Here is a 13,876-nt window from a genome sequence, read left to right as displayed (position 1 = left end):
GCAAGAGCTGCGGGTGTGTAAAAAGTTGAGGTACCGGGGCAGTCCTCAACTCCCTGTCAACTCTTATTTATCCAGCAAAATTAACACTTCTTCTCAGTAGTCCACTTCTTTCTCTCAGTTAAAGTTTAATAAACTAATGAAGAGAAAAAATTCACTAACAAATGTTAAAATGTATGAAGTATAAAAATAGTAACTCTGCCCTCTACTGAAATGATTGTGCTTTGTCGTTGTTATAGCTGACTTTTAAAATCTTTCTGGCTCTAGTCTGTCCACACAAACCGAATGGAAGACAGTGCACTTGAGGAGGGGACAGTCTCCCATAAAGGAAGTGGCCACAGTGACTCCTAGCCAGATGCTCTTTCCCATATGTTTTCTTCCTGGAGGACCTGCTCCAGCCACAGGGACTGTGAATCTACTTCTGTTAGGGCTAAACCATTCATGAATGGGCAAAATTCCAGTGATAACTTCTCTGCTGAATGTGGAGTTATTTATTTGAATTAGTGTCATTAAGCCACAGTGGGACATGTTATTTTCCTCAAGATGTCCCTCCCTGCCTATGCCAGGGTCCGTGGCAGGCTGCCAATTGGTTGCTACACTTAGGGGTTGGAAGCAAACAATGAGCTCCTTCCTCTCTTTCTATGTCCAGTCAAGCTCAAGCAACAAGTGGGATCCTCCATGCCAAACAGGGTAGCCTTCCCCTATATGTCTCCAAACCCGCTCTAAGATGTCTTTACAGCAACAAAGCCAGGGACAGACATTCTGGACAGTTTTAGAGCGTCATGCATTCCCAACAGTATTGTTTAAAACTCTTTAAAGCAACGATTTTCAACCTTTCTAATGCTGTGACCTATTAATGCAGTTCTTCATGTTGTGGTGACCTGAACCATAAAATTATTTCATTGCTACTTCATAAATGTCATTTTGCTGCTGTTATCACAGTGTAAATATCTGATATGCAACCCTTGTGGAGTCGTGACCCCCATGTTGAGAACCACTGCTTTAAGGAATAAGAGTTATGAAAATGAGGCTAAGGAGATAGTTAGGTTAGTAGAGTTCTTGCTTAAGATGCACAAGACCTTGGGATCTATTCCTAGGACCATAATAATCAGGCCTAGTGGGATATACCTGAGACCCCAACATTCAAGAGGTAGAGGTAAGAAGATCAGGCCGGGCGGTGGTGGCGCACGCCTTTAATCCCAGCACTTGGGAGGCAGAGGCAGGCGGATCTCTGTGAGTTCGAGACCAGCCTGGTCTACAGAGCTAGTTCCAGGAAAGGCTCTAAAGCTACAGAGAAACCCTGTCTCGAAAAACCAAAAAATAAAAAAAAAGAAGATCAGCAGATCAAGGTTACCCTCAGCTATATAGAGTCTGAAGCCCAATTTGATTACATGAGACTGTAGGTACGGAAATATGAACTCTTTTAAAAATAACTCTTTTAAAGCTGGGGAGAAGGCCTTTTCAGGAAGAAACACTGTGCATTGCAAGAGATGCTGTCTCAAACAAGATGGACGGTGAACACTGATGTCTTTCCACCCTACACAAATTGCTCAGAACAGGCTACAGCAGGGCTGGAAGTCGTCATTAATTAGGACAGTCCTGCCTAGCTTTTCAAGGCTCTTGGTCTAATGATGTAGGCCGTGAACTCTGAGAATCATATGCTGCCCACAGAGGTACAAAGGACACACCTCTTCTTTTAATGTAATAAAAGTATCTTTTAAAATGAGGATTCAGTTGACTTTTTTTTTTTGAGATGCGGTCTCATTGGCCAGCTTGTAACTCTCCATGTAGACCATAGCTTTCAACTGACTTTAAAGTGCAAATGTGAACCAGAGCTGAAAAGATGGCCAGTAGTTACACATGCCTGATGCTCTTCCAGATGGTCTGAGTTCAGCTCCCCGTACCCACTCTGTGGGTTCATAACCTCCAGCAATTCCAGTGCCAAGGTGTCTGACGCCCTCTTCTGGGCTCCAGGGGCTCTGTCACACAAGTGCTACCCATACAGAGAGAAATAAAAGAAATCTGTGTGTATTGGCCTTGTCTTCTTTGGCTTTATCCTTAATGATTGACATAAATAACTTAAGACAGAGAAAAAACTGCTCCATGACTTTTTGTCAGTGAGCAGATGACTTAGCACAAGAGAAAAATTCCTTATGGAAATCATGACTGATGCCTTCTGTCTTTGCTAATTAGTTTCTCTCTCTCTTTCCCTCCTTCTGTCGTCTTTCATTCTCTCTCTCCCTTCCTACTCCATGTCTGTCTTCTCTTAATAGTCGTAGCTGATGAAGGTTTCGTATTTGGGCTTTGTTCTTTTCATCACCCAGTTCTCTGAGAATAGGGCAGCAGAGCATCAACCTTAGGACATCAGGTACATGAGCTGTTGTCCTGTCATCACTGTGAAATCCATGCCTTGTTGTCACTTCTGCTTGCTTACTTGGTCGTCTAGGTTTGTTGCTGATATGGTTGTCTGTTAAACTAAAGCCACACCCAACCCCTCCCCCACATTTCCAGCCTCATCCAAGCTCCCTCCCTCCACCCCTACCCCTCAATCCTCAGGGCTGCCCTTCTCCCGGACAGTCCATTTTTTATCACACTGATTCTTTTTAAATGCAGGATGGAAAGCAAAGCTATTTTGATTCCCACGTCATCTCACAAATCACTCACCATATTTCTTCCCTCTCTCTTGCCTCTGCTTGTGTCCTCCCAGCCTTGTGTAGACCTACTACATCCAGGCTTCCTCTTCTTGGCTCTCATATGGTTGGTTGTAGCTGTTTGGTTTTCTAAGTCTATTGGATAATGAGCTCCTGGAACCTGGACACTCATACACAGTGGTCTATACTCTGGCTTACCCTGTGGCACACTGCTATTTCTTATGCCCACACAAAGTCATTTTATCTCAAGGCTAACTGTACTTAGCATTTATTTTTTTGTTCATTGTGACAGTAATCAGAGGAGCTAGGAGACATCTATGTATGAGGGACGGCCTGTGAGAACACTTTCTAGCCCCCGAAGGGCCTGTAATTAGGTCACATGGTGATGTCATATATCACTCAACCTGATGAGGAGTGGTAGGGACAGAAATCATGGGAATAAAACAATGATTACAACACTTTTTAGTGATTTGTTTTTATTGGGGTGCGGTATGTGTGTGTGTGTGTGTGTGTGTGTACTCACATGTGCCAACAGAGGCCAGAAGAGAGCACTACATCCCTGGAGCAGCAATGACCTATGTGAGTCCACGCTTGCTTTGGAAGAGCAGCATGTGCTCCTGCCTGCAGAGTCACCTCTGCGTCTTTGCAATGATTTCAGTAACAGAGTTAACAATACTTGTCACATCAGGGCCTAATCTTAATATTCTTTCTCTGTTGTTAGAAGAGTGAGTATATTAGAATCAGGCCGGTGATATAGCTCAGTGGGTACCAGCATTTGCTAAAAAGTTTGATAACCTGACTTCCATCCCTGGAATCCACATGGTGGAGAGACATAACTAAGCCTTGCAAATTATCCTTTGACCTCCACACATGCTGTGGCAAATAAACAAGTGGATATATAAATATTAATTAAGTATATACATGTGATAAAATACCTTTAAAAACTGAATGTTGATTCCACTGACTTTAAAATATGTCTTCTTTGTCAATAACTGACTGGAGTAAATGAACACATACACAAAGGGGCCATGTGCGTTTCCTTTCATATGAGGAACCTAGGCCATTGAAGCCATACAGGCAGAAAAAGAAAACTGAACAGCCATTGCCAGGTGGTGAGGAGGAGGCAACAGGACTCAAGTTTAATAAGAATAAAGTTTGAGTGGGTGAGGGTAAAATGTTCTGAAATGAAAGACAGTGAAGACTGCCCACAACCAGGGATGTACTTAGTTTACACGTATTTAAGCACAGTAAATGACTTTTAGAAAAGAATCACATTGTGGTAGCTTGAATGAAAATGACCCCATAGACTCATAGGGACTGACATTATTGGGAGGTGCCATGCTGTTGGAGAAAGTGTCTAACTAGGGGCGGGTTTTGAGGTCTCAGAAGCTCAAGCTAAGGCCTATTGTGGCAGTTTCTTCCTGCTTCCTTTGGATCCAGCTGGATAACTCTCAGCTCCTTCTCCATCACCATGTCTACCTGCACGACACCATGCTTCCTGCCATGACAATAATGGACTAAACCATTAGTAAGCAAGCTCCAGTTAAATATTTTCCTTTATAAAAGTTGCTGAGGTTACGATGTCTCTTCACGGCAATAAAATCCTAACTAAGAGAGATGCTTTTGAAAAAGTTATTGTTGTTGTTATTATTATTATTAGAGACTGAGTCTGTCTACATAGCTCTGACTGTCCTTTCATAGACCAAGCTTTTTTTAACTGATTGAGATTGCCTGACTCTACTTCCAGTTTGCTGGCAATAAAGGCATGTGCCACAATGCCAGGTGTTTTTTGTTTGTTTTGTTTTGTTTATGCTTTGGGCATGATCATGTTGGACTTCACAGACACGAGAATGAAATGGAATGGTGTGAAACATGCCCTGAGGGGGTTCCTTTAGAAAAGGCAAGAGCCAAGGATGTCAACAGCTACAATGGCCCTCATCTCTTTCGAAGACGCCAAAGACTCTACAGCTGCCCACAGTTTAGTCGTCTTTTTCCCAAACATCATTGTAGTCCTGGAAAATTTGCTTCTTGGAGGTGTAGGTCTTTCCTCAAAGGGCCAAAGAGATTGCTCAGTGGTTAGGGGCACACACTGTTCTTGCAAAGGATCACAGGCCACTGTTCGAGGAGATTCGATATCCTCTTCTGATCTCCAAGGACACGTGTCCACACGTCACATCACATGCTCACACACAGACACATACATAAATACTTAAATATGTAGCTAAACACTAAAACTTAATTTAAGAAAAGGTCTGTTCTCAATAACTGCAAGACAATACCTTCACAGACACACTTCTGGAGGCATCTACGGGGAAAGAAGGTTTTGGGCAGATTCGCACCACTGCATCTGCTGCCCAACCCCACTCCCAGTTCACCCTTGCACAGAAACACAAAGCCCAACTCATCACCACTCTACGAAGCAAACGGAGACATTTCCTGTGCCAATACCCACGCCGGTGCCAGCGGGTGTGTTCAGCCAACAATATCTGTGCAGCCAACAAATGCCACGTACTGCAAAAGTGCAAGTCTCTGGAAAGGCTCCAGTGGGGTAAAAATGACACTTGCAGATTTGGGAAAGTTTCATTTTGAAGCCCATCTCTTGCAAACGATCAGGTTCATTTATTATGGTCGGAAAATAATGATGTGCAAACAAAACTTTCAATTAGTTCCTCTGAAAGCCGAACCGTTTCTGGTGTCTCAGGTGGCAGGGTTGACGTGGCATGAGAGAAGGCCAGATTACCAGCTATGATTAGAGCATGAACCAGACTGAATTATGGGTAACTCTGAAAGCACCCACAGGAAAATTCATTCATTCACACTGTACTCTTGGGTGAAGGGTGGGCAGAAAAGTCACAGTTCCACCATGGGGTGACTATGGGCTCCAGTGGCACCCCTACCAGGCTGCAGCCTACCTGTTTCAGAGATTACGTTCGCTCATTCATTCTGGATTTTCTTTCCTGAACATCTCAGAGTCAAGCAGGACGCTCTGAATTCTTTATCTTTCCATATATCTCACTTTACCTGGGTCCCAGTGGTGTAGATAGTCAGCATAAAACATAGAATTACCTGTCCACATGAGGGAATGATAACCCAGGTCTTAGAATCTATACAACAGCTGCATGTAAGGTTTTGCAGAAAATTGAACGACAGACAGCGTTAAAAGCTGCTTATCAAAGGATGTGATACATTTTTCACAGAGTCGGTCATCAGTTATGAGACAGAAAAGCAATTGTTCTGTTGCATACTCTTTCAGACCAGTCCATGTCATCTGGGTGCTTGGAACAGGAATGTGTGAGGCCTTACTGGTTTTCTGTCCTTCAGTTTGTGTGACAAATAGATGGACATAAAGAGAGCCCGCTACCTCCCCTTCATAACTGACAACAGCATTGCTATCTTCCACAGACAAGGCCACACTTGGAAACTGAAATATCTGTAACTGGGGATGGCAGGATGGCTTAGCTAACAAAAGCGGTTGCAGCCAGGCCTGAGTCTCCGAGTTCAGTCCCTGGTAGCTATAACATGGAATAGACAAACAACCGCAGCAAAGTGCCCTCGGACTTCCCGTGTCACAAGTTTATACTCCCCCTCCCTATAAATAAATATAATAAAATGAAATATTAAAAATAAAATTGTCATCACATGTTTTTTCAAATGTGTGCAGAGTAATAATGAAAATATGAACCGGGTGTGGTGGGGCACACCTTTAATCCCCAGCACTGAGGAGGCAGAGGCAGGTGGATCTCCGCGTTCAAGGCCAGCCTGATTGACAGTTTGAGTTCCAAGACAGCCCAGGACAGCCAGGGCTATCCAGGAAAACTCTGACTCAGAAAAACAAAACAAAACAAACAAACAAACAAACAAAAAAAAACAAGAGAGAGAGAGCAAGAGAGAAAAGAAAATGGGATGTAAGTTTTTAAAAGATTTTAAAACAAGCCATTCATGCATATTGTTTACATGATTTTGTCTATTTTAAAGTTTACATGCTATTTTTAATGTTATTGTATGCTTAACAAATTGAAGCTAAAAGTTTCTGAAATTTAATTGGAAAAAAATGTAAAGCACTTTGATGAATTTTTTCCCCATGATTTGTACTTTTTTTTTTTAAAAAAAAAACAACAGATGGTTCAAATGTACACAGCAATGGAAATGTAGAAACGAAAAGCAGATCCTTAAGAAAAGTAACAAGAGTTCACAGAATTTCTACCTATGAGGCAGGATGGGGTAAACAGAGGCCTCTGTTGCTGCCAGGATGTCAACGGAACTCACATTTACTTGATAAACCTCTGCCACAGGGGTGACTTCCTCAATGCAGGAATTCTTTTTTTACCCCAAGGACAGGGTTTCAGCGCACAGTTCATGTTGACCTTGAACTCTCAACTAATCTCTTCCTTCAGCCTCTTGAGTGAGAGTATCGGCCACCACTACCACCAAAGAAGGAGTCAAGGATTCCTTTGAAATACTTGGTCAGGTCAACACGTTGACACCCACCCAGGTGCCAATCTGAGACTCTAAAACTGGACTGCAAAATATGTAAATTTAAAAACCTTCCCACCTTCTTACAGGCTGGGGGGAAATACTCCAGACACCTCACCGCTGATCAGTGCAGCGGGGCTGGGAAACAGGCAGAACACCCTTCTCACCTCGGACGTCTGGGCAGGATCCTGAAGGAAAGGAAACCTGAACGCGACTGGGAAGGAGTTAACTCCAGCAGCCTTGAGAATACTGACTTTAGCCCCAGCTAACGTGGGCGTCCCTTCGCGTGTGCCTGGGAGGGACGCTGGGCGGTAGGAGATGGTTTGGGACGCACAGAGCCGGGCAATCACAGCGGACCGGGAGGGGAACAGGTCGCGCTCGGGGCAAGGCTGCGGAGCAGAGCTGGGCGCCAGGAACGAAGTGCGCGCGGCGGGGACCGGGCGGGGACCGGGCGGGGACAGCGAGGGGCGGGGAGCGCGGAGGAGGGTCGGCCCGGGAGCTGCAGCCCGGCCCGCGTGCACTCGGCACAGGGGGCGGGTTTCCCTGCGGGCCCGAGTCGCCGCAGGGCGCCGTTGGCTAAGTGTGCGCCACTGTCCCCACGGCCCGCGAGTGGCGCTGCCAGGAGACTGTGCTCTGCGGCGCTCGCTACCCCCACGCTGCGACCGAGCGACGATGCACCCCGGTGACAGCGCCCTGAGCCTCCGCCCGGCCTCGGGGTAGCCGCACTGAGCCCGGCGCGCGGGGCCCGGTCCTCCGCGCTTCCCCGCGCTTCCCCGCGTTCGTAGTGTCCCTTGCACCCGCCGCTGCCGCGGCCACCGCGCCTGGGCCATGGGGCTGCCCACTCTGGAGTTCAGCGACTCCTACTTGGACAGTCCGGATTTCAGGGAAAGACTTCAGTGTCACGAGATCGAGCTGGAGAGAACCAACAAGTTCATCAAAGAGCTGCTGAAGGATGGCTCTCTGCTCATCGGGGCGCTGAGGAGTGAGTGGCGGGCCCGGGGTGTGCAGGGCCCCGCGGGGTGTGGGACCCTGGTTGGGAAACTCAGACCGAACTTCTTTTGTTTGAATGGATTGGGGACAAAAGCTGAAGGGCTCCCCTGCTGGTGGCCAACAAAGTCTGTTCTTAGTGGTTCCTATTTACTTCCCTGGCAACACCGGGAAGGGAAAGATCCCCAGACAACCCTTCAGAGTCAACTTTTGTAACTTGTAGCAGAAAAGATGTTGGGAACGAACACTTTTGTTTGTTGTTGTCAAGGTTTCGATGACTGGTTGTGTTGTGTTTTGTTTGTTTTTATTCATTTTTTTCGTTGTTTTGTTTTTAAGTCCTAGAGAGGTAGGCGAACACGCCTGTGGCAGGAGGAACGCACGGAGTTTGAGGCTAGGCTGAATTAAGAATGAAATCACAGGGCGGCCAGGGAGAGAGCGAGATCCTGTGTCCAAACACAAATGAACAAACAAAAACAACAAACAAAAACTCCTGGGAGGAGTGGAATTAAGAGCATGGTTTTCGGAGTTAATATGAAGCTGGCGAATTTAGTAATATTTTAGAAAAATAATTTCATACAACGGTGACACTTCAGTAATTGATTTGACTTTTTAAAAATATACTCCTGCCGGGCGGTGGTGGCGCATGCCTTTAATCCCAGCATTTGGGAGGCAGAGGCAGGCGGATCTCTGTGAGTTCGAGTCCAGCCTGGTCTAAAAGAGCTAGTTCCAGGACAGGCTCCAAAACAATACAGTAGCAGCTGATTTTACAGTCCTAGAATTTTCTGAGTACCGTTTTGGCCTGCATCGTGTGTGTGTGTGTGTGTGTGTGTGTGTGTGTGTGTGTGTGTATAGAGAGAGAGTTCAGGTCTCAGTTCAATCAGACTTTTGATGATGGATGTCAGTATCTGGATTCTGCCTCCTTTCCCACACCCCTCCCGACAAAATACTTTCCTCTTTTCTCTCCTGTAACTTCCCCTTCCACTATTACCACTTAAAGGTTTCTCAAGCCAGACTTTCTCATGCTGAGATCCAAGTGAATTACTACACGCTGAAGCTTAACATTGCCTTTCCCTGGGAAAACTTCAGCTATGGAAGTGCTCCTGGGGCTTTGGCGTCAGGCTAGGGCACTGATCTTGCCTGGAGAGGCCTCTGGGTGGTTTGGTAGCCCTGAGGTCTTTCCAGAGGAGGTGCTGTCCTTGCACAGGTGGGGTGCAGGACTACATGATGAGGGTCTGTGTGTGCCTGAAGCAGACTCAGTGCTCAGCGTCTCATCTATATTTGGAACACTGTATTACTAGCAAGGATTTCTCTTAGATATCTTGAAATTAATGCCTTCCAAGTCCCTTTGGTTTTAGCCATACCTGGTGCTCAAATATTTATGCACCACGTGTGTTATTTTTCCAGAATAAAGAAAGTATATTTGTGCCCCTTGTCAATTAATCCGAATTTGAGACTACTATGGCAAGGATTATCTATGCGGTTTGTGGAAATACTGCGGTTCTTTGAGCCCTGTCTACACAAGTGTGAACACCCTTTTATCTGGTTTGAAATCATGGTTGAGGTCTCACAGCAAATCTTACTGAGCTCTACGGAGCATGATGCTGCCTCAGTCCTCAGAGAGGCCATCCCTTTCCCCCAGTGTGCTGTGCCCGGCTGACTCACGCTTTGCTGGCAGGTGACCATTTGGTGTTTCACAAGTTGAAAATGTTTCCTGACATATATTTTATTTCACTGGTGATATTACACACTTTCTTGGGATTCTTTGGTTTAGCTTTGTGAAGATCATGTGTTTCTTCTTGACCCTCTATAGGTCTTTTCTGTCATTTGTCCCTGAGGGCGTGTTGAGGGTGTAAAATCCTGGAGGATGCCAGGAATGCCCAACCTTTTGATACTGGGATCTGAAAAGACACAAGTCTGCATTCACAGCTCTCCTGGGAAGAATGCAGCCTGTGGCCCTGCCCTTGGTTGTACACACTGGGACCCTGCTTTCTGAATTTGGCCCTTCTGCCCTTGAATGTATAAACCTGCTGTCGCTCAAGAGTGTGTTACTGTGACTAGCACACAGTTGCTGCCCTTTTCCTTGTGGAAGAAGCTGTTTTATCTCACATTAAATGAATTCCCAGGACTGGTGAGATGGCTCAGTGGGTAAAAGTGCTTGCCATGCTAGTCTGACCACCTGAGTTCACACCCTGGAGCCCATAGTGGAAGGACAGAAGTGACTCTCAAAAGTCAATTCAGTTGATTATAGGCATGCCAACACACACACATACACACACATGCACACGCACACACACACACCTGTATCAGCTATCACATGGGAACTTTGGAAGCAAAAGATGCTTGAAGAGACAGGGGAGTACTGCTTCTTTTCACTGATCCACTTCTAAGCGAAGAGGATGCTCTAGGCCAGTCTATAGCTGCTAGATGCCTGCCCTCAGAAGCTGCTATGGTAGTGTCCTGTTTGAAGGATTTGAAGTTGGCTTAGTGCTTTCCCAGGCCCAGCGAGAGAGTCCTGCTCCTCCAGTCTGGTCCTCCTGACTTTCTTCCTATCTATCTGAGGAAGTATTCAACTGGTTTAATGAGTTGTGTCTGTGATCCATTTCAGGATTTGACCTAAACTTGTTTCACTAATAATGGTTTTCTAATATAATCTGTTTAACTAAAGGTAAGAGTTTCTGATTTCTATTCTTACTGATGTGGTACATTTTTTCTGCAGACATTCCTGTGTATTTGTTTGTTTACTGTAGAGTCTTCTGCAGCCCAGACAGGCCTTGAGCTCTCTGTCTTCCTGTCTCTGCCTCTAGAGTCCCAGGATTGTTGGCACTTGGCACTACACTCATTGTGCACGCTCTTTTGTTTTACATGTATATCCCTGTCCCAGTAAAACTATGCATGTCTCTTGACACTGGTCTCTTTAGTTGATCGTATAGAAGGTTGCTTATAAATTGAATTAAATAGTTTTATCTTGTGGGATTTTTTTTTGTTGATGATGTTGTTTCCTTGTATTTCGAGACAAGGTCTTACTATGCTGCTCAGACTGGCCTTGAACTTGAAAACCAGCTGCTTCAGCTTCCTGAGTTTTGGAGTCACAACATTCCATTACCATACTGAGATACCATACTGAGTTGAACCAGATTTAAATTTTATTTCCTACATATTAGTGTTTGCCTGCATGTATCTGTCTGAAGCAGATGTGTGCAGTGCCTGCAGAGGCCAGAAGACGGGGTCAGAACTGAAGTCGGGGTCTGGGACTGAAGTTATAGGCAGTTGTGAATCATGATGTGGATGCTGGGAATCAAACTCAGATACTCTGGAAGAGCAGCTAATGTTTCCATTTTCTCTCCTTCCTTCCTTCCTTCCTTCCTTCCTTCCTTCCTTCCTTCCTTCCTTCCTTCCTTCCTTCCTTCCTTCCCTCCTGCCTTCCGTGAGGTGAGGGCTCACAATGTTGCCCAGGCTCATTTTGAACCTCTCCACTGGTTGCTCTTCTTGCCTTCAGTTTCCAGAGTTGTCGGTCTGACAGGCTCATATGGTTCCACCTCAAATGATTCCATTCCATTTTTGTACCCACTCTGAGGAAAAGGGTGATGGTTTAGCAGATCCATCTTGACCAGAGTTCAAATCCCGAAGATAATAGCTGGCAACTAGCTACAAATATCACTCCTGTGATTACCCACTGACTTCGTCACACACCTTATATCTAGAAGTGACATTTGACCATGTTCTTAATAAACAGTGACTCAAGTTTGGTTGAGGCTGTGTGACTCAAAAGTTCCACCCTTATCAAATATTATGTTATTGAACTTTATTCCTTTATAAGGTGCCAGTTTTAAAATATTTAAATCACAGAATTTTACTTATTTTTTTCTTTCAAAGAATCATGTGATAAAATATTTCAGTATTATTCCCCCATATTTTTCCCACATATTTATTTTTGTCTATACTTTGTGTTTAAAGATTCCTTGATAGAAATGAACGTTGTTCTTGAAGTAGACTGCGGAAAGAGAAGTTGGGTGGCGATCGGGAGGGAATGGATTAAAATAACTGAGATTTCGACTGTTGTAACTGTAAAGGAGAGAGGTGTATGAGGTGACGCACGGATTAGCTTGATTTAGACAGTATACGCATGTGTCAGAATGTAACTTTGTGTGTCAAAAGTGTATACATTTTTGTCAGTTTTTATTTGTGTATGTGAGTGCAAGCACACACACATGCAAATGCCAGAGGACAACCTCAGGTGGTCAGTTCTGTTTCATTGTCTACGCTGTTTGTACAGTCAGGATCTCTCACTGGCCTGGAACTCACCACGTAGACGTGGCTGGCTTGGGTGCAGCTCCAGGGATTCTCTGCCTCAGTCTTCCCAGTGTTGTAACTATGCAGACACACCACCACAGACACTTTTTTTTGTTTGTTTTTGTTTTTAAATGTGGGTTCTGGTCTCCATGCTTACATAGTACAGTATCTGCAGTCAGGGAGAGAGCTAAAACTCTGGATGCGGAGCATCTTCGTCTTACCATTTTTTCACTTTCTGTTCTACCCCTGTGAGGTGACGCCATGACCAAGGCAACTCTTACAAAGGGAAGCCTTTAACTGGGGGTTGGCTTCCGGCTTCAGAGGGTAAGTCTATTATCAGGGCAGGAAGGGGACAGGCCTGATGCTGGGCATTAGCAGAGAGCTTTACATTCTGTTATGCCGGCAGCAGGCAGAGGTGCATGTGTGTGGTGGGGGTGGCGGTTAGTATGGACTTTTGAAACCTCACAGCCTACTCAGTGACACACAGCTGTTGTATGATGTTTTTACTCTTTTTTTTGTGGGACCCGCCCCCCAACTCCCAAATAAATCACATACAGAGGATTATTATTATTTATGAATGTCCGACCTTAGTTTGGCTTGATTCTTGCCAACTTTTCTTAACTTTGAATTAACCCGTCAACCTTTTCCCTCTGGGCTTTTATTTTTTCTTACATCTGTATATCTTACTTTCCTTCTTACTCTGTGGCCCGCTATGTAGCTAGCTGGGTGGCTGGGTGGCGGGGTGGCTGGGTGATGGGGTGGCTGCATGGCTGGCCCCTGATGTCCTTCTCCCCTGGTTCCTGTCTGCCAGCTTCACCTATCCTTGCTCCTGCCTCACTGTTGGCTCTTTATTAGACTATCAGGTCTTTCAGTCAGGCAGAGAATCACAGCTTCATAGAGTTAAACAAATGTAGCATAAAGAAAAGCCCCTCCTCCAACAAGGCTACACCTTCCAATTCTTCCCAGCCAGGTCCATGAACTGGGAAGTATTCGAACATATGAGCCTATGGGGCAATTTCCAGTCTAGCCTGTTCAGTCGTTTCCCCAAAGCAGCATAGTGCAGCAGGTTTGTTTATTTACATTGCAGTAGGCATTATATGTGGTCCAGAGATGAAGCTGAGTGCTGGTGTGATCTGTATGGACTCTGTGCCAACACTATGCCCTTTAGTAGGTGATATGCTTGGGTTTCAGTGGTTCTGGGTGTCTTGGACCATCCTGGTGGATACTGAAATAAGATGATAACCCCTCTAGATAACACCTCTGTCTGCATTCTTCCCTCCAAACTGCTGGGCAGTATCTGGACCAGCCTTCCTCTCTTCTGGTTTTCCTCTCAGGGGTTTATGCTGGAACTGGCTAGCTATTCAGTTTGCAGTTAAGAGTTGCTTCAACTTGTGTGTTCAAAGTTCTTAAGGGAACAACCATAATGGAGACTCATATATATTCAATTATTTATTGTGATTGTTAAACATACGTGTGAT

General features: G+C 45.2%; 1 protein-coding gene across 1 annotated transcript in view; it reads left to right on the top strand.

The window, feature by feature from the left end:
- Positions 1–7,658: 7,658 nt before the first annotated feature.
- The window catches only part of Arhgap42 (Rho GTPase activating protein 42), a 220,821-nt gene continuing 214,603 nt past the window's right edge, over positions 7,659–13,876 (top strand). The window contains exon 1 of the mRNA XM_057768277.1: positions 7,659–8,103. Coding sequence (XP_057624260.1) covers positions 7,950–8,103 — 154 coding nt within the window. The 5' untranslated portion in view covers positions 7,659–7,949. The remainder of the gene's footprint in view (positions 8,104–13,876) is intronic.

This window comes from Chionomys nivalis, chromosome 4, assembly GCF_950005125.1.
Source record: "Chionomys nivalis chromosome 4, mChiNiv1.1, whole genome shotgun sequence".
NCBI lineage: Eukaryota > Metazoa > Chordata > Mammalia > Rodentia > Cricetidae > Chionomys > Chionomys nivalis.
The sequence above is the reverse complement of the archived record's forward strand: the minus strand, read 5'-3'. Positions and strand labels throughout refer to the sequence as shown.